The following is a 21,425-nucleotide window of genomic DNA, read 5'->3' on the forward strand; positions in this document are numbered from 1 at the left end:
CAGTTGGTTAAGTGTCTGCCTTCAGCTCAGGTCATGATCCCAAGGTCCGGGGGCTGAACCCCACATATGGCTCCCTGCTCAGTGAGGTATCTGCTTCTCCCTCTATTGCTCTCCCTGCTCATTCTCTCTCTCCCTCCCTCACTCTCTTTCTCTCAAATAAATAAAATCTTTTTTTAAAATAAATGTTTGGTAGAATTCCCTAGGTAAACCATCTGGCCCTGGGCTCTTGTTTGTTGAGAGATTGTTAACTACTGATTCAATTTCTTTTGTGGGTTATGTGTCTGTTCATATTTTCTATTTCTTTCTGTTCCAGTTTTGGAAAAAATGTAGGTTTCTAGGAATTTGTCCATTTCTTCCAAGTGTTTCAGTGTGTTGGCATATAATTTTTCATGGTATTCTCTTATAACTGTGTGGTGTTGGTTATGATCTCTTCTCTTTCATTTGTGATTTTATCTATTTGTGTCCTTTCTCTTTTCTTTTTGATAAGTCTGGCTAGGGTTTTATCAATTTTGTTAATTCTTTCAAGGAACCAGCTTAGTTTTTTTTTAATCCATTCTACTGTGGGATTTTTTTGTTTCTATATCGTTAATTTCTGTTCTAATCTTTATTATTCCCCACTTCTGCTGGACTCTGAGTTTATTTGCTGTTCCTTTTTTAGCTTCTTTAGGTATAGGGTTAGGTTGTGTATTTGAGAATTTTCTTGCTTCTTAAGATAGGCCTGTATTGCAATATACTTCCCTCTTAGTACTGTCTTTGCTGCATCCCAAAGGTTTTAGACTGCTGTCTTTCCACTTTCATTTGCTTCCATGTACTTTAAAATTTCTTCTTTAGTCCCTGGTTAACCTGTTCATTCTTTAGTAGGATGTTCTTTAACCTCCATGTATTTGCAGTCTTTCCAAACTTTTTCTTGTGGTTGACTTCAAGTTTCATAATGTTGTGGTCTGAAAATATGCATGGAATAATCTTCAATATTTTCTACTTGTTGAGGGCTGATTTTTGACTCAGTATGTGGTCCATCCTGGAGAATGCTCCATGTGCACTTGAAAAGAATATGTATTCTGCTGCTTTAGGATAAAATGTTCTGAATATATATCTGTTAAGTCCATCTGGTCCAGTGTGGCATTCAAAGCCACTGTTTTCTTGTTGATTTTCTGCTTAGATGGTCTATCCATTGCTGTAGTGGAGTGTTAAAGTCTCATGCTATTACTGTATTATTATCAATGGGTTCCTTTATGTTTATTATTAATTGATTTGTATATTTGGGTGCTCCCAAGCTGGGGGCATAGATATTTACAATTGTTAAATCTTCTTGATGAATAAACACCTTAATTATGATATAACGCCCTTCTTCATCTCTTGTTAGTCTTTGTTTTAAAATCTGGTTTGTCTGATAGACGTATACCTACTCTGGCTTTCTTTTGATGTCCATTAGCATGATACATGGTTCACCATCCCCTCACTTTCGATATGCAGGTGTCTTTAGGTCTAAAATGCATAGATTCTTGACACATGATACTAATGTGTCTCTCTTTCCAAAACTGAGGTCTCAAGTTAACTCATCATCAGTGCATGAGAATGCCCAATTCACCATAGAGCCCCAATGTTGAGTACTTTCTACAAGAAAGTCATCTAACTACAATAAATATTTCTTATAGAAACATATATAAAATTATTAAAATGTAATCCAAAAAAGTAAAATTTTAAACATTTATAATCTTCTCTCAGAATCTGTTACTGTTAACATTCTAGAATCTATAACATTCCAGATATCTTTATTTACATACATTCAAGCACAGAAACACAGAAATCAAGATTGCCAGGTCCTCCAGCCTCGCTTAGAAATAAAATCACTCTGTTTTCTCAAAATTCTGTTGAGTATATAATTGTTTGAAAAAATGTTCCAAATCTAAAGATTATATGAAATTACTGACTTATAGAATGATATCCTAATTGGTTGAATAAAATTCCACTGTATCAAGGTTCCATTAGTTATATATCCACTATATTTAATTATACACATAACAATCTCCTCAAAGGTACAAGACATATATAATTTTCTTTAATATCTATAGCTCTGTACTTCCTCCCCTCTCCAGAAGTGACCAGTGTTATTAGTTTGATCTATATCCTGTCATAATTTTTGCTGTGTTTATACACATTATGTATGTATACCAATATGGTTTTGCTTTTTTCATATATGTGTAATTATACTATCATACGGTTTTTTCAACTTGTTTTCTGCACTTAACTTGAAAACTATTCAACTTCAGTGAGTATAGATCTATGACCTACTCCCCTGAAATCCTGAATTACATATACTTCCCTCAATGTAGCACTGTTCTGTGCCCTGACATTTAGTCTCCCTTCAAAGGGTACTACTTCTATGAAACTTTCCTTCTGTGACAAATTTATTGTAGTTTATCTTTATTATACTTATGTATTTGCTTCTGTCCCCATTTAACCTCAAATTCTGCAAGAACAGAGAACGGTTTATTCACATTTATATTTTAGTGCCTAGCATGGAACCCTGTCTTTGGAAATATATTTAGCATTTAATATATGATCATATTTAATAACATCCTACTCTTTTCTTTTATAGATCCCCAGAGGCCATAGGTAGCTGAGTAGAACCCTACTCTTTGACGCTATTACCTGGCAGTTTTTTTATGTTTGTTTAGAAGAGCTCTCATAATTCTACAACTGTTAAAAATGATGTTTATGAAAATTATACAGCTACAATGAAAACCGGTTTAAGACAAAGGTTACATGAAAAAAGCAGTTTAAAAAATTTTATACTGAGATGACTACCACATCAAAAAATATATACAAAGGAAACTAGGAAACACTATAAAACACTTAACATCAAATTAATAGCAAAGTCTCTATTTTTAAAATTATTTTGTTCTTCTTGTTTAGTGAAAAGGGGGATCCTTGTTAAGAACATGATCAAGGGATCCCTGGGTGGCGCAGCGGTTTGGCGCCTGCCTTTGGCCCAGGGCGCGATCCTGGAGACCCGGGATCGAATCCCACATCAGGCTCCCGGTGCATGGAGCCTGCTTCTCCCTCTGCCTGTGTCTCTGCCTCTCTCTCTCTCTCTCTGTGACTATCATAAATAAATAAAAAATTTAAAAAAAAGAACATGATCATTATCCAGATTCCAAAAATCATAAAGTTACAAAGGGAAGCAAAAGTTGTAACATTAAAAAATTCATCACTGAACTGAACACTTACAAAATTTTTCCTCTGTCAACATACGATGGAATATTATTTGGTTTTAAAAAGTAAAGGAATTCTGGCACATTCTAAAATATGGATGAACCTTGAAGACATGCTACATGAAATAAATCAGTCACAAAAAGACAAATACTGAGGTACCTAAAATGGTCAAAAATCATAGAGAAAGAAAGAATTATGGTTGCCATGGGCTGGAGAGAAGGGGAAAATGCAAAGTCATCATTTAATAGGTATAGAAGTTTTAGAAGATGAAAAGAGTTATGGAGATGGATGATGGTGACGGTTACACATTATGAATGTATTCAATACCACTGCATTATACACTTAAAATGATTAAGATGGCAAATTTTATGTTAAGTATATTTTACCACAATAAAAAAAGGAAGGAAAATTAATTTTCCATCTAAACAGTATCCCCTACTTAACACTAGCATTTCTCCCTACCCACTATGTCAATTTCTTTCTTTGTGGGTCACTCTCTTCCTAATTGTCTGATGCAAACAGCTGAAAGTACAATGGAAATCGACAAAATGAATGTATAAAATCTGTCATAAAGTTCAAGATTTTCTTAGGTCAAGGGAAACAATAGAGGCCTGCACTCATAATGCTAGAAGTCATGGACAAATGAGTATCTGGTACAGTTAGTGTTCAACAACAGTGGAAAGAATTCTAAAAGATGATGTTAGGAAAGACACTTGAAAAAACAATAATTTGAATATAAAAAGAAACTAAGCCCTTTGGGAAAATCAAGCCCAAGTATATTTTTTATAAAAAACAAATTTTTTTATAATTATGACAGAAAGTTAGATATAAAGGAATAGATGCTGGACCGTGCTATCATATAATTGGTTAGGAAAACTTATGCTCCCAAAACAAAGCACTGATTTTTTGCTTTATTCACTTAAAACTATCTACAGAGAGAGTTCCATTCTAGATAAGATGGAGTAAACACACTCTACCTTATTCCCACTGTAAGATAGTTTTAAAACCTAGAAGCAGCTATTTGAAGACTCTGAAATGTAAACAGTAGCAGGAGGACTGGGGAAGAGGACCAGAATTCAAATTACCACTGAATCAAGGGTGAGTTTAGCATTTCTTTTCTTTTTTTAATTTTTATTTATTTATGATAGTCACAGAGAGAGAGAGAGAGGCAGAGACACAAGCAGAGGGAGAAGCAGGCTCCATGCACTGGGAGCCTGACGTGGGATTCGATCCCGGGTCTCCAGGATCGCGCCCTGGGCCAAAGGCAGGCGCCAAACTGCTGCGCCACCCAGGGATCCCTATTTCTTTTTTCCTCTAGTATCCCTTGGTGTGGACACAATGCAGCCTAAAATCTGAAAGCATACATTAATGTAGACTAAGTGTGCCAGGAGAAACCCTAGTTTAGTTCTGGCTTAAAGAATGGGAAAGGGGTCCTTGAAAACTCAAGAAAGTATACGGAAACACTCCAATAGTTTTTTCTTTTCCTTTCTTCTATGCACCTGAAACAAACCTATGGTGGCAGCAGTGGCAGCAGGGGAATAGCAGGAACCTTGCTTTCCAATCAGAGAAGGAGAAGTCTCAGTAGGGTAGAGTGAGCTTTTGATGCTTTTTCTCTCCATCCTTCTGCTGCTTGGCCCCAGGCACTGAGAAAGGGTGGCCCAATGAACCAGGAAATACTGAAGGATCAGAGAGGGAGTAGTACATGTATGGATCTGACACCAAATGGCAGACCAGAGACTCTAAGAACTGAAGAGATAAACTACTAAACAAGTCCCAGACTGGATACTGGGTGGGTAGAATATACATGGGACCGAGCCAAATAAGTTTGCAAAGATTTTGAAAACTGCACTGACTGTGACATCACAGCCCACAGAAGGATGGTAAGAACTTGTGGTCTGAACCTAACTTGTCAATTATCTCCTAAAACAAAACTGTCAATATTCTCTATTATACTGAAACAAGATCAAGAATCTCAGTGCTGAGACGACAAACACACTGGAATTATCTGACAAAGACTTTAAAGTAACTTTATAAAAGTGCCTGAAAGGGGAATACTTCTGAAACAAAAAGAAAGATAGAAAGTCTGCAAAAAAAAAAAAAAAAAAAAAAAAAAACGATAATACGTAAAGAAGAACCAAATGGAAACTTTAGAACTTAACAATACATAATCAAAACTTAAAAAGAAATTCTTTAGATGAGCTCTTTAGCAGAATAGAGATGACCAAGTAGAGTCAATGAGGTTGACAATAAATCAAAAGAAATTATTCACTGTGACAAAAATGTATTTTTTTTGAAAAATACAGACCAGGGCAGCCCTGGTGGCTCAGCGGTTTAGCGCCTACCTTTGGCCCAGGGCCTGATCCTGGAGACCTGGGATCAAGTCCAACGTCAGGCTCTCTGCATGGAGCCTGCTTCTCCCTCTGCCTCTCTCTTCTCTCTCTGTGTGTCTCTCATGAATAAATAAAATATTTTTTTAAAAAAGAAAAATACAGACCCTCAAGCATCTACAAGACAATAACAAAAGGTCTAACATTGGTGTCATTATCATCATGGAAGGAAAGGAAAACACAGAACAGAAAAAAACATTTGAAGAAAAACAACTGTAAACTTCTGAAATTTAGTGAAAGACATACTTGGATATTCAAGAAATTAGAAAATTCTAAACAGCATAAATTCAAAGAAATATCTGCCAGACACATCACTGGAAAATTCGACCAAACAATTAAAGATGAAAAGCCAATTCTACACAATCTCTTCAAAAAAAACCAGAATACTTGCCAACTCACGTGGAATCCAACATTACCCTGATACCAAACCAGACAAAGACAGCACCAAAAAAACTGGAGACCAATATTCCTCAAGAAAATAAAAGCAAAAATGTTCTATGAAATACTAGTAAATCAAATCTAATAATATAAAAAAGAAAGGATATACCTTGACCACATCCTAGGAATGCAAGGACGGTTCAATATCTGAAAATCAATGGACTAAAGAAGAAAAATCACATGATCCTATCAGCAGATGCAAAAATATACATTTGACAAGATACACCACCCTTTAATGATAAGAACTCTTAGTAAACTAGGAACATAACTTCCTGGACCTGATAATGTACATCTACAAAACCTACAGCTAATATAATACTTAATACTGACTGAATGGTCTTCCCAAAGATTGGGAACAAGATATATCCTTTCCGATTACTCCTATTCACCATTGTTTGGAAATCCCGGATGGTGCAGTAAAAAAAAGAAAAAGCACAGAGATGACAAAAGAAATAAAACTGTCCTTATTCACAGACAATATGATCACCTACAGTGAAAATATCGAGAAATCCATCAGAAAACTCCTTGTGGGTTTAGAAAGGTTGCAGGATACACACAAAGTCAACACACAAGGTCAACACACAAAAAGCAATCATATTTTAATATAGTAGCAATGAACAATTAGAAATTAAAATGAACAAAACAATATCCTTTACAATTGGTGTCTCAAATATAAAATACTTAAATATTAATAAGTGTATGTAACTTGTATGCTAAAAGCTATACAATGATGATGAAAAAAATTAAAAATGAACTAAATAAATGGAGATACATATTGTATTACAGGATTTGAAAACTCACAAATTCATCTATACAATTGAGCCTTGAGCAACACAGGTTTGACCTGTGTGGGTTCATTTATATGTGAATTTTTATGATAAATACAATATAGTACTTTAAACATATTTTATTCTCTTTATAACTTTTTTCTCTAGATTATAAGAATACAGTATATACTACTATCAACATACAAAATATGTGTTAATCAACCTTTTATGTTATTAGTAATGGAGTGAGTCAACAGTAGGCTATTAGCAGCTAAGTTTCTGGGGAATTAAAAACTACACATGGATTTCTGACTTCATGGAGGGGGTCGGTTCCCCTAATCCCCATGTTGTTAAAGGGTCAACTGTATATTTAATATAAGGAATTCCCATTAAAATCCCAGCAGGATTATTTTCTGTAGATACAGAAAAGATTATTCTAAAATTTATATAGAGAGACAAAGAAACTAGAGAAAATAATTTTGAAAAAGAAAGAAAAAATTGGAGGGACCACTACCTAATTTTGACTTACCATAAAGCTACAGTATTCAAGACAAAGTTCTATTTGCAAAGAGATAGACACAGGGGTCAACTGAACAAAACAGTGTCTAGAAATAGACCCACACAAACAGAAATTCAATTGAGAAAGGACAGTCTTTCCAAAAAATGGTGTTGAAACAACTAAACATCTATATTCAAAAAATAAAATACCTAACACTTTATACAAAAATGAACTCAAAATTGATATGGATGATTTGTTCTAAATGTAAAACGAAGGGACACCTAGCTGGCTAAGTCTGTTAAGCATCTGCCTCCGGCTTAGGTCATGATCTCATGGTCCTGGAACTGAGCCCAGCATCAGGCTCCCTGCTCAATGGTAAGTCTGCTTCTCCCGCTCCCTCTACATCTGCCCCCAATCCGTGCTCTCTCTCTCTTAAATAAATAAATAAATAAAATATTTTTAAAAAGTGAAATGTAAAAGTATGTAATTTTCACAAGAAAACATGACAATATCATCATGCCTGCAGTTAGGGAAAATTTGTAAAACATGACACCAAATACATGATCCATAAAAGATGAAAATTTAAAACTTTTCCTTTATAAAAGATACTGTTAAAAGAATGTAAAGATAAACTATAGACTGAAATAAAATATTTGTAAATCATCTATCTGACGAAGGACTTCAAGTAAGAATACATGAAGAATTCTAAAAAATCAACAGTGAGTAAATAAATAACTCAGGTGAACATAGACTGTTCAGGAACAGACTATTCACCAAAGACGGTATATGGATGTCAAATAAGCACAAGAAAAAAATGTTCGTTACTCATTTGAGAAATGCAAATTAAAATTATTAAGAGCTACCACTATACACTTTTAAGAACGGCTATTAAAAAATACTGAGAGAGGCGCCTGGGTGATTCAGTGGTTGCATGCACATCTGCCTTTGGCTCAAGTCGTGATCCAGGGGTTCTGGGATCGGCCCTGCATTGGGCTCTCAACAGGGAACCTGCTTCTCCCTCTGCCTATGCCTCTGCCTCTCATGAATCAATATATAAAATCTTTAAAAAATTTTTTAAAAAACTAACTTATTTTCCTAACTTTTAGTTTTATTTCACAAGTTCCCAGTAGAGTTCATTTATCAATATTAACAATGAAGTATTGATTTTTGTCATATGTGTACCAACTTTGAGCAGTCTTTCATTACCCATTAACCTCCACTAAGCAAGACCTTCTTTATATTAAAATATACATTAAAACAAAAAAAGAGTAGAAGGATATATTCTAGAGTGATAACTACAGCAAGTTGTTTGTGGGCAATGAGATCGTAAGTAATTTTATTTTGTAAATTTCCCAGAACGAGCTTATATTACCATGGACAGTCCCAAAGCTAAGGAACACTTTCATTCTAGTCCTAGTAATGTTTCCAAAGAAAACTTTGGGACTCCAATCTGTAAGCATGGAGAAAACAAGCAGCCATGATGAGAAAAGGTAGGTAGCACAGACAAAAAAAATCTGCTGGTGGTTTTAATAAGGTTAAGAAAACTAGAGACTCTTAGGAAAGAGAAGGCCAGCTCACCTGAGATTGTTTGAAAACGTCCTTCCCAACCACATCCAAGTTTGAGGGGTCTTTGATGGAACTAACATACTCAGACACAGCCTTGATCACCACATCACAGGGAGGAAGAACCAGCTGATGAGCTCGGACCTAAAGGAGATAAGATCAGCAAGGTACACTGACGTCAGTGATAGATCACTAAGAGAAAAAGTGAAGTAGCGGCATCTGGGTGGCTCAGTCAGTTAAATGTCTGCCTTAGGCTCAGGTTATGATCTCAGGGTCCCAGGATCAACCCCAGCATATGGCTCCCTAATCAGTGGTGCTTTTGCTTCTTCCTCTCCCTGTGCCCCTTCCCCTACTCGAGCTCTGTCTTGCTTGCTATGTCTTTCTCAAACTCTTAAAAAACAAGAGTGAGGGGGCAGCCCTGGTGCCTCAGCGGTTTAGCACCGCCTTCAGCCCAGGGCGTGATCCTGGAGACCCGGGACCGAGTCCAACGTTGGGCTCCCTGCATGGAGCCTGCCTCTCCCTCTGCTTGTGTCTCTGTGGCTCTCTCACTCTTTGTGTCTCTCATGAATAAATAAATAAAATCTTCAAAGCAATCTAGGCTTTTAAAAAAAAAGAGTGAGGTAGGCATAAGGTAGAGAATTCAAATTTAGCAAATGCACTGAGAGATAGTTAAAATCTTTTAAAATATTTCCCCTCAGACTTGGAGGGGTGGGGCAAGTATGTGGAGGAGTAGGGTCCCCAATCACCTGTGCCCACCAACTTACCTAGATAACATTCAAATCAACCTGAAAAATTACGAATTCAAACTGAGACTTAAAGAGAGAACAGCTGGAACACTACATAGAAAAGAGCTTGCGCTTCTAACAAGTCTAACTCGTTTTTAGCCACTTTGCACTGAGCAAAATGACTAGAAAGGACTCACCACAAAAGAAAGAATCAGAAACAGTACTCTCTCCCACAGAGTTACAGAATTTGGATTACAATTCGATGTCAGAAAGCCAATTCAAAAGCACAATAATAAAGCTACTGGTGGCTCTGGAAAAAAGCATAAAGGATTCAAGAGACTTCATGAAGGCAGAATTTAGATCTAATCAGGTCACAATTAAAAATCAATTAAATGAGATGCAATTCAAAGTGGAGGTCCTAACAAGGAGGGTTCATGAGGCAGAAGAGTGAGTGACCTAGAACAAGTTGATGGCAAGGAAGGAAACTGAGGAAAAAAGAGAAACACGATTAAGAGACCAAGAGGAAAGGTTAAGGGAAACAAATAATAGCCTCAGAAGAAAATATCTATGTTTAATTGGGGTTCCAGAGCGCACCAAGAGGGACAGAGGCCCAGAAAGAATATCTGAACAAATTATAGCTGACAACTTCTCTAACTTAGGCAGGGAAACAGGCATTCAGATCCAGGAGATAGAGAGAAGATCTCCCCTAAAATCAATAAAAACTGTTCAACACCTCGACATTTAATAGTTAAACTTGCAAATTCCAAAGATAAAGAGAAGATCCTTAAAGCAACAAGAGACAAGAGATCCCTAACTTAAATGGGGAGAAGTATTAGGTTAACAGCAGACCTCTCCACAGAGACCTGGCAGGCCAGGAAAGCCTGGCAGGATATATTCAGGGTCCTATATTCAGAAGAACATGCAGCCAAGAATACTTTATCCAGCAAGGCTCTCATTCAGAATAGAAGACATAAAGAGCTTTCAAGATAGGCAGAAATTGAAAGAATATGTGACCACCAAACCAGCTCTGCAAGAAATATTAAGGGACACTGTGTAAAAGAAAGAGAAAGCCCAAAGAAACAATCCACAGAAACAAGGATGAATAGGTATTATGATGACACTAAATTCATATCTTTCAATAGTAACTCTGAATGTCAATGGGCCTGGGGCCGTAATGACTCCATCAAAAGGCACAGGGTTTCAGACTGGATAAAAAACCAAGACCCATCTATTTGCTGTCTACAAGAGACTCATCTGAGACCTAAGGACACCTACAGCCTGAAAATAAAAGTATGGAGAACCATTTACCATTCAAATGGTCCTCAAAAGGAAGCTGGGGTAGCAATTTTCATATCAGATAAATTAAAGTTTATCCCAAAGACTGTGGTAAGAGATGAAGAGGGACACTATATCATACTTAAAGGATCTCTCCAACACTAGGATCTAAAAATCATGAATATTTATGCCCCTAATGTGAGAGCTGCAAGTATATCAATTAATAACCAAAGTAAACACACACTTAAATGATAATACACTTATACTGGGAGACTTCCAACATGGCACTTTCTACAAATGACAGATATTCTAAGCACAACATCTCCAAAGAAACAAGAGCTTTAAATGATACACTGGAACACATGGATTTCACAGATATTTACAGAACCTTACATCCAAACGCAACTGAATACACATTCTTCTCAAGTGCACATGGAACTTTCTCCAGAATAGACCACATACTGGGTCACAAGTCAGGTCTCAACAGATACCAAAAATTTGGGATTGTACCCTGCATGTTTTCAGACCATAATGCCTTGAAACTAGAACTCAATCACAAGAAGAAACTTGGAAGAAATCCAAACACTGGAGGTTAAAGAGCATCCTGCTAAAAGATGAAAGGGTCAACCAGGAAGTTAGAGAAGAATTAAAAAGACTCATGGAAACTAATGAGAATGAAGATACAACCATTTAAAATCTTTGGGATACAGCAAAAGTAGTCCTGAGGAGGAAATACATCGCAATAAAAGCATACCTCAAAAAACTGGAAAAAACTCAAATACAAAAGCGAACCTTGCTCCTAAAGGCACTGGAGAACAGCAAAAAAAAACCTACACCAGAGAGGAGGGGCAAGATGGCGGAAGAGTAGGGTCCCAAAATCACCGGTCCCCACCAAATTACCTAGATAACCTTCAAATCATCCTGAAAATCTACGAATTCAGCCTGAGATTTAAAGAGAGAAAGCTGGAATGCTACAGTGAGAAGAGTTCGCCCTTCTATCAAGGTAGGAAGGGGGGGCAGGGAAAGAATTAAAGAAACAAAAGGCATCCAAGGGCGAGGGGCCCCACGAAGAGCCAGGCTAAGCCCAGCGCGAGTGTCCCCAGGACAGGAAAGCCCCGCCCGGAGAAGCAGGAGCTTCACCAATCTTCCCGGGCAGAAAGGCACTTGCAGGGAGTTAGAGCAGGGCCCCATGAGGGGCGGGGATGCGCTCAGGCTCCCTGGGACACTAACAGAGCAACTGCGCACCGGGTAGAGTGTGCCGAGCTCCCTAAAGGACTGCAGCCCCCGCACGCATTGACCCGGGAGCAGGTCAGAGGGGCTCCAGCGGCGGCTCCACGGAGAGGGGGCTGTGTGCCCCGGGAGGAGCTCGGAGGTGGCTCCAGCAGAGGAAGAGGCTCCCTGCGGAGGGGGATGCGCCATGCCAGGAGCAGCACAGCGGGGCTCGGGCAGAGGCTCCGCGTGGAGGGGGCTGCGCGACTGGGAGCACAAATCCAACAGCACAGGCCTCGGAGCACAGGGCGCCGGGGACACAGCCCAGGATCCTACCTCCCTCCGGGGCAGGCAGAGGCCAGGAGGGCCCAGGACTGCAAGGACCCTCCTGCCTCGAGTTGAGCAGATCAGCGGCCCCGCCCCAGAGCCTCCAGGCCCTGCAGACTGAGAGCTCCGGAGTTACTGCGGGGGCTGAATCCAGGTTTCCAGAGCAACCACTGCGGTTGTTCCTCCTGGGGCCTCACAGGGTAAACAACCCCCAATGAGCCCTACAACCAGGCAGGGGGCAGAGCAGCTCCCCCAAGTACTAACACCTGAAATTCAGCACATCAGGCCCCTACCCCAGACGACCAACTAGACGGGCAAGTTCCAGGGGAAGTCAAGTGACTTAAAGTATATAGAATCAGGAGATACTTACTCCCCCGGGTGTTTTTTTTTTTTTTTTTTTTGCTTTTTGCTTTTTGCTTTTTGATTTGTTTGCTTCTCCCACCCTTTTTTTCCCTTTCTTTCTTTTTCTTTCTCTTCTCTTTTTTCTTCCTTCTTTTCTATTTTCTTTTTCTCTTTTCTCTCCTTCTCTCCTTTTCCCAATACATCTTATTTTTGGCCACTCTGCACTGAGCAAAATGACTAGAAGGAAAACCTCACCTCAAAAGAAAGAATCAGAAACAGTCCTCTCTCCCACACAGTTACAAAATCTGGATTACAATTCAATGTCAGAAAGCCAATTCAGAAGCACTATTATAAAGCTACTGGTGGCTCTAGAAAAAAGCATAAAGGACTCAAGAGACTTCATGACTGCAGAATTTAGAGCTAATCAGGCAGAAATTAAAAATCAATTGAATGAGATGCAATCCAAACTAGAAGTCCTAACGACGAGGGTTAACGAGGTGGCAGAACGAGTGAGTGACATAGAAGACAAGTTGATGGCAAAGAGGGAAACTGAGGAAAAAAGAGACAGACAAAAGACCATGAAGATAGATTAAGGGAAATAAACGACAGCCTGAGGAAGAAAAAGCTACTTTTACATGGGGTTCCCGAGGGCGCCAAAAGGGACAGAGGGCCAGAATATGTATTTGAACAAATCATAGCTGAAAACTTTCCTAATATGGGAAGGGAAACAGGCACTCAGATCCAGGAAATAGAGAGATCCCCCTGTAAAATCAAGAAAAACCGTTCAACACCTCAACATTTAATAGTGAAGCTTGCAAATTCCAAAGATAAAGAGAAGATCCTTAAAGCAGCAAGAGACAAGAAATACCTGACTTTTATGGGGAGGAGGAGTAGGGGAACACCAGACCTCTCCACAGAGACCTGGCAGGCGAGAAAGGGCGGGCAGGATATATTCAGGGTCCTAAATGAGAAGAACATGCAACCAAGAATACTTTATCCAGCAAGGCTCTCATTCAAAATGGAAGGAGAGATAAAGAGCTTCCAAGACAGGCAGGAGCTGAAAGAATAATTGACCTCCAAACCAGCTCTCCAAGAAATGTTAAGGGGGACTCTTAAAATTCCCCTTTAAGAAGAAGTTCAGTGGAACATTTCACAAAAACAAGGACTGAATAGATATCATGATGACACTAAACTCATATCTTTCAATAGTAACTCTGAACGTGAATGGGCTTAATGACCCATCAAAAGGCGCAGGGTTTCAGACTGGATAAAAAAGCAGGACCCATCTATTTGCTGTCTACAAGAGACTCATTTTAGACAGAAGGACACCTACAGCCTGAAAATAAAAGGTTGGAGAACCATTTACCATTCAAATGGTCCTCAAAAGAAAGCAGGGTAGCCATCCTTATATCAGATAAACTAAAATTTACCCCGAAGACTGAAATGAGAGATGAAGAGGGAGAGGGACACTATATCATACTTAAAGGATCTATCCAACAAGAGGACTTAACAATCATCAATATATATGCCCTGAGTGTGGGAGCTGGCAAATATATCAATCAATTAATAACCAAAGTGAATAAATACTTCGATAATAATACACTTATACTTGGTGACTTCAATCTAGTGCTTTCTATACTTGATAGGTCTTCTAAACACAACATCTCCAAAGAAACAAGAGCTTTAAATGATACACTGGACCAGATGGATTTCACAGATATCTACAGAATTTTACATCCAAACTCAACTGAATACACATTCTTCTCAAGTGCACATGGAACTTTCTCCAGAATAGACCACATACTGGGTCACAAATCGGGTCTGAGCCGATACCAAAAGATTGGGATCGTCCCCTGCATATTCTCAGACCATAATGCCTTGAAATTAGAACTAAATCACAACAAGAAGTTTGGAAGGACCTCAAACACGTGGAGGTTAAGGACCATCCTGCTAAAAGATGAAAGGGTCAACCAGGAAATTAAGGAAGAATTAAAAAGATTCATGGAAACTAATGAGAATGAAGATACAACCCTTCAAAATCTTTGGGATGCATCAAAAGCAGTCCTGAGGGGGGAATACATCGCAATACAAGCATCCACTCAAAAACTGGAAAGGACTCAAATACAAAAGCTAACCTTACACATAAAGGAGCTAGAGAAAAAACAGCAAATAGATCCTACACCCAGCAGAAGAAGAGAGTTAATGAAGAATCGAGTAGAACTCAATGAAACAGAGACCAGAATAACTGTGGAACAGATCAACAAAACCAGGAGTTAGTTCTTTGAAAGAATTAATAAGATAGATAAACCATTAGCCAGCCTTATTAAAAACAAAAAAGACTCTAATAAAATCATGAATGAAAACAGAGAGATCACCACCAATATCAAGGAAATACAAACGATTTTATAAACATATTATGAGCAGCTATAGACCAATAAATTAGGCAATCTAGAAGAAATGGACGCATTCCTGGAAAGCCACAAACTTCTAAAACTGGAAGAAGAAGAAATATAAAACCTGAACAGGCCGATAACCAGGGAGGACATTGAAGCAGTCATCAAAAACCTTCCAAGACTCAAAAGTCCAGGGCCAGATGGCTTCCCAGGGAAATTCTATCAAATGTTTAAAGGAGAAACCATACCTATTTTTCTAAAGCTGTTCTGAAAGAAAAAAAGGGATGGAATACTTACAGACTCGTTCTATGAGGCCAGCATCACCTTAATTCCAAACCAGACATAGATCCAACCAAAAAGGAGAATTATAGACCAATATCCCTGATGAACACACATGCAAAAATTCTCAACAAGATACTAGCCAATAGGATCCAACAATACATTAAGAAGATTATTCACCATGACCAAGTGAGATTTATCCCTGGGATGCAAGGCCGGTTCAACACTCATAAAACAATCAACATGATAGATCATATCAATAAGAGAAAAAAGAACCATATGGTTTCTCAATAGATGTAGAGAAAGCACTTGACAAAACACAGCATCCATTGACTGATCAAAACTTTTCAGACTGTAGGGATAGAGGGAACATTCCTCAGCATCTTAGAAGCCATCTACGAAAAACCCACAGCAAATATCATTCTCAATGGGGAAACACTCGTAGCCTTTCCCCTAAGATCAGGAATTAGACAGGGATGTCCACTCTCACCACCACTATTCAACATAGGACTAGAAGTCCTAGCCTCAGCAATCAGGCAACAAAGAAATAAAAGGCAGTCAAATTAGCAAAGAAAAAGTCAAACACTCCCTACTCATAGATGACATAATAGTCTACATAGCAAATCCAAAAGACTCCACCCCAAGATTGCTAGAACTCATACAGCAATTCAGCAGTGTGGCAGGATACAAAATCAATGCCCAGAAATCAGTGGCATTCCTATACACTAACAGTGAGACTGAAGAAAGAGAAATTAAGGAGTCAGTACCATTTAAAATTGCACCCAAAAGCACCAGATACCTAGGAATAAACCTAACCAAAGAGGTAAAGGATCTATACCCTAAAAACTACAGAACACTTCTGAAAGAAAAGGAGGAAGGCACAAAGAGATGGAAAAATATTGCATGCTCAAGGATTGGAAAAATTAATACTGTGAAAATGTCAAAGCTACCCAGGGCAATTTACACATTTAATGCAATTCCTATCAAAATGCCATGAACTTTCATCAGAGAGTTGGGACAAATCATCTTAAGATTTGTGTGGAATCAGAAAAGACCCCAAATAGCCAGGGGAATACTTAAAAAGAAAACCAGAGCCGGGGGCATCACAATGCCAGATTTCAGGTTGTACTACAAAGCTGTGATCATCAAGACAGTGTGGTACCGTCACAAAAAGAGACACATAGATTAATGGAGCAGAACAGAGAATACAGATATGGGTCCTTAACTCTATGGTCAACTAATATTCGACAAAGCAGGAAAGACTATCCGCTTGTAAAAAGAAGTCTCTTCATTAAATAGTGTGGAGAAAATTGGACATCCACATGCAGAAGAATGAAATTAGACCATTCTTCACACCATACACAAAGATAAACTCAAAATGGATGAAAGATCTAAATGTCTGAGAAGAATTCATGAAAATCCTAGAGTAGAACACAGGCAACACCCTTTTTGAACATGGCCACAGCAACTTCTTGCAAGATACATCTATGAAAGCAAGGGAAACAAAAGCCAAAATGAACTATTGGGACTTCAACAAGATAAAAAGCTTCTGCACAGCAAAAGAAACAGTCAACAAAACTAAAAAACAACCTACAGAATAGGAGAAGATATTTGCAAATGACGTATCAGATAAAGGGCTAGTTTCCAAGATCTATAAAGAACTTATTAAACTCAACACCAAAGAAACAAACAATCCAATCATGAAATGGGAAAAACACATGAACAGAAATTTCACCAAAGACAACATACACATGGCCCACAAGCACATGAGAAAATGCTCTGCATCACTTGCCATCAGATAAATACAAATCAAAGCAACAATGAGATACCATCTCACACCAGTGAGAATGGTGGAAATTAACAAGACGGAAAACAACAAATGTTGGAGAGGATGTGGAGAAAGGGGAACCCTCTTACACTGTTGGTGGGAATGTGAACTGGTACAGCTACTCTGAAAACTGTGTGGAGGTTCCTCAAAGAGTTAAAAATAGAGCTACCCTATGACCCAGCAATTTCACTACTGGGGATTTACTCCAAAGATACAGATGTAATAAAAAACCAAAACACTTGCACCCCAATGTTTATAGCAGCAATGTCCACAATAGCGAAACTGTGGAAGGATCTTCATGTCCATCGAAAGATGAGTGGATAAAGAAGCTGTGGTATATGTATACAATGGAATATTACTCAGCCATTAGAAATGAGAAATACACACCATTTCCTTCAACGTGGATGGACCTGGAGAGTATTATGCTAAGTGAGGTAAGTCAGTCGGAGAAGGACAAACATATACGGTTTCACTCATACAGGGAATATAAAAAATAGCAAAAGAGATTATAGGGGATAGGAGGGAAAATGAGTGGGAAATATCAGTGAGGGTGACAGAACGTGAGAGTCCTCTAACTCTGGGAAACGAACAAGGGGTGGTGGAAAGGGAATTGGGCGGGGGGTTGGGGTGCTAGCTGATGGGCACTCTGGGGGGCACTTGATGGGATGAGTGCTGGGTGTTATGCTGTATGTTGGCAAATCAAACTCCAATAAAAAATATTTAAAAAGATTTTTTCAAAAAAAATATTTTCCTCAGTAATTCTCAGTATTGAACAGTTGGAAAAGATCAAAAAGTATAAAGAAAGATAACATCATATCATTCATAATCCTATTACAGAGATAGCCATGAGTTGATGAGACCATCATAATTGATCAGTTTTCTTTCACAATACCATTTGGTTGCTTCCAATTCTTTATTATTAAATGTAAGGTTTTAATTTGTGGACTGTATTTAGATCCTAATTTGAACTAACCACACACATACAAAAAAACCTTTCTGGGACATTCAGGAAGATCTTTTTTTTTTTAAGATTTTATTTATTAATTCATGAGAGACAGAGACAGAGACAGAGACAGAGACAGAGAGAGAGAGGCAGAGACACAGGCAGAGGGAGAATCAGGCTTCATGCAAGTAGCCTGACGTGGGACTCGATCACGGGTCTCCAGGATCACACCCTGGGCTGAAGGTGGCACCATAAACGGCTGACCCACCCAGGCTGCCCAGGAAGATCCTTTTAAAATGGACAAGTAAAATGATACCAAGAAATTATTATAAGTTTTGTTTTTTTTTAAGATTTTATTTATTTATGATAGTCACAGAGAGAGCGAGAGAGAGGCAGAGACACAGGCAGAGGGAGAAGCAGACTCCATGCAGGGAGCCCAACGTGGGATTCGATCCCGGGTCTCCAAGATCCCGCCCTGGGCCAAAGGCAGGCGCCAAACCGCTGCGCCACACAGGGATCCCTAATTTTGTTAAAAGTAATAATGGCATTGTACTTATTATGCATGAAAGTGACCATATGTTTTACAAATGCATATTGAAGAATGTGGGAGTAAAATGACTTGTGTTCCAGAATTTATTTTAAAATACATGAGCAACAGAAACAAACAAAACATCCCAGCAAGTTTGGCTACATCTTGGTAACTGTTGGAGGTAGAAGATGTTATAATAGTGACTATGTTATTATTTTCTCCCCTTTATAATACTTGAAAAAAATTTAAATACAAGTTTTTTTTAATGCCGTGATAAAATGTAGGTATCATTTGCTGTTCACTTTCCAATTAATTAATTACAAGCTTCCTAAAATTATAATTAATCAGTCAAAGAGTATAAACTTCTTAAAGGCTTTTTATATAAAATTGTTTGGGCAGAAGGCTCTATCATTCATTCCTTCAACAAGTATTTATTGCACACTGTTTACTAACTAGGTACTGTCATACGCAGCAAGAATACAACTGTAAACAAGATAAAGATCACTGCCCTCATGGAAGCTTAAATTGTGGGGTAGGTGTGTCAAAATAGGGTGATGAGAGTCAAACGGAATAAAGACGTGAAATGCATACTGTGCTAGATATAGATAAGTGCTATGGAGAAAATCTAAGAAGAGGGTGACCTTGGGAATGCAAGTGTATACATGCATGTGCACAAGCATGTGTTACGAAATAAGATGGTCAGGAAACGCCTCACTGAGAAAATGACATTTAAGAAAACCTAGAAGGGTGATGACATAGCTATATGGGAGGAAAAAATGTCTCAAGTAGAGAAAATAATACATACAAAGGTTCTAACAAAAAAAGAAGAGAAAAGACAACAACTGTAACAGAGGTCAGTCAGGACAGAACTTTGTAGGCCATGGTCAAGACTGACATGAATAGCCGCTGGAGGATTCTGAATAGAGAAGTAACATGATCTGAATCAGTTTTTAAGATTCACCCTTGCTGTTTTGCTAAGACTAGGTTTTGGGGAGGGGAAGAGTGCAAATAGAAGACCAACAGTTAATAAGCTGTTATAATAATCCAAGCAAGAAATAATGGTGGTTTGTCCAGGAAAGTAGCAATGAAAATGGTGAGAAGTAGACATATATTGGAGGGAGAACTGATGGTATTTGTGGCAGAGAAAATATAGAGTGTGAGAAAGAGAGAGAGAAGTCAAGGATGACTCTATGGTTTTTAGCATGAACAATTAGAAGGCTGAGACTGCCATGAATAAAAACGGGGAAGGCTCTGGGAGGAACAGATTTAGGGGAAAGATCATGAGTTTCCACTTAGATACACTTCCTTAAGATTTTTAGTAGGCTCTCAGATATTACAATCTGGAGTTCAAGAGGGATATCAAAACTAGAGACATACTTAGGAGTCATCAATGAACAGGTGATACTTAAAGTCATGAGACTGAATGATATCAATCACTAAGGCAGAAAATGTAGGGCGAACTAAGAGAAGGCACCAAGGATAGAATTCTGGGGCACTCCAAAGATAAGAAGTACAAAAGAAGACAAAGGAGCAACAAAGGAAACAAAAACAACAGCCAGGGAAGTAGGAAGGAAACTAGAAGAGAGTGGTGCCCTTAAAGCTTACTGAAGAACAGGTTTTAAGGAAGAGGGAGTGAGCAATTGGGTCAAAAGCTGCTGATTGGCCAAGTAAGATAAAAACTGAGAACTGGCCATTAGATTTATTAACTTGATCAAGGACTATTAACACCTTGACCTCATAAAGAACAATTTCAGTAAAAGAGATTGCAGAGAGAATAGGAAAAAGGGACAATAAACAGCTCAAGTGTAAAAAACTCTCTAGAAGGCATATGGGCCGTAAGAGAATAGGAAATATGGAACAGTAGCTTGGGTGGAGGGAGTAAGATCAAGAGTAAGATTTGATTTTTTAAAGATTTTATTTATTTATTCATGAGAGACACACAGAGAGAGGCAGAGACATAGGCAGAGGGAGAAGTAGGCTCCCAGCAGGGAGCCAGATGCTAGGCCTGATCCTGAAATTCTGGGATCATGCCCTAAGCCAAAGGTGGAGCTCAACCCCTGAAATACCCAGGAATTCCTGCTTTATTTTTTTTTTTAATATGGATGCATGCTTATAAATCTGATTGGAAAAAATCCAACTAAGAGAGAAAAACTGATGATGTGGGAGAAAGAAGTAAGATTTGTAAAAGTGATGCCCTTAAGTTAGCAAGAGGGGATGTGACTTGGCATGTAAGTAAAGAGGTTGGCCTTAGATGGGAACATGGACAGGTCATCCGCAGTTAACAAAAGGCAGGCAAAACATGTGGGCACATAGATGCACATAGGTAAGAATACGAAAGCCTAGGAGCTGGTGGAATTTTTGTTTCAAATGCTTTCATTTTCTCAGTGAAATAGGAAGCCAGCTCATGAGCTGACAGTGAGCAGAAGGAGGGAGTATTAGAGGTTGAGGAGAAAGGAAAAGGTATAAACCAGCAGAGTTAAAGAATTAGAGAAAAGTTAAATATTCACCAACTCACAATACCACTAGAAATGTATGAGAGTATCAGTCTCGACATAGCCTTGACAGGAGTGGGCAGACTAATTTTTCAATATTTGCCAAACCGTTAGGTTAAAAAAAATAATTTGCATGTCTGATCAATAGTAAGATTTAACATCTATCTACTCATACTATTGGACACTGCATTTCTTCTTTTGTGAACTGTCTGC

The 21,425-nt window shown here is 38.4% G+C and overlaps 1 protein-coding gene across 5 annotated transcripts in view; it reads right to left on the reverse strand.

Annotated features, from left to right (window-relative positions):
- FAM120C (family with sequence similarity 120C) overlaps positions 1 to 21,425 on the reverse strand; it is a 162,796-nt gene that overhangs the window by 101,897 nt on the left and 39,474 nt on the right. For all 5 annotated transcript variants that reach the window (XR_007409281.1, XM_035712179.2, XM_025468538.3 and 2 more), the window contains exon 4: positions 8,886 to 9,014. Coding sequence is in view for 4 of the 5 variants with exons in the window: in XM_035712179.2 (XP_035568072.1) it covers positions 8,886 to 9,014 (129 nt within the window). In the remaining variant the exon portion in view is untranslated. The remainder of the gene's footprint in view (positions 1 to 8,885; positions 9,015 to 21,425) is intronic.

Source organism: Canis lupus, chromosome X (assembly GCF_003254725.2).
Source record: "Canis lupus dingo isolate Sandy chromosome X, ASM325472v2, whole genome shotgun sequence".
NCBI lineage: Eukaryota > Metazoa > Chordata > Mammalia > Carnivora > Canidae > Canis > Canis lupus.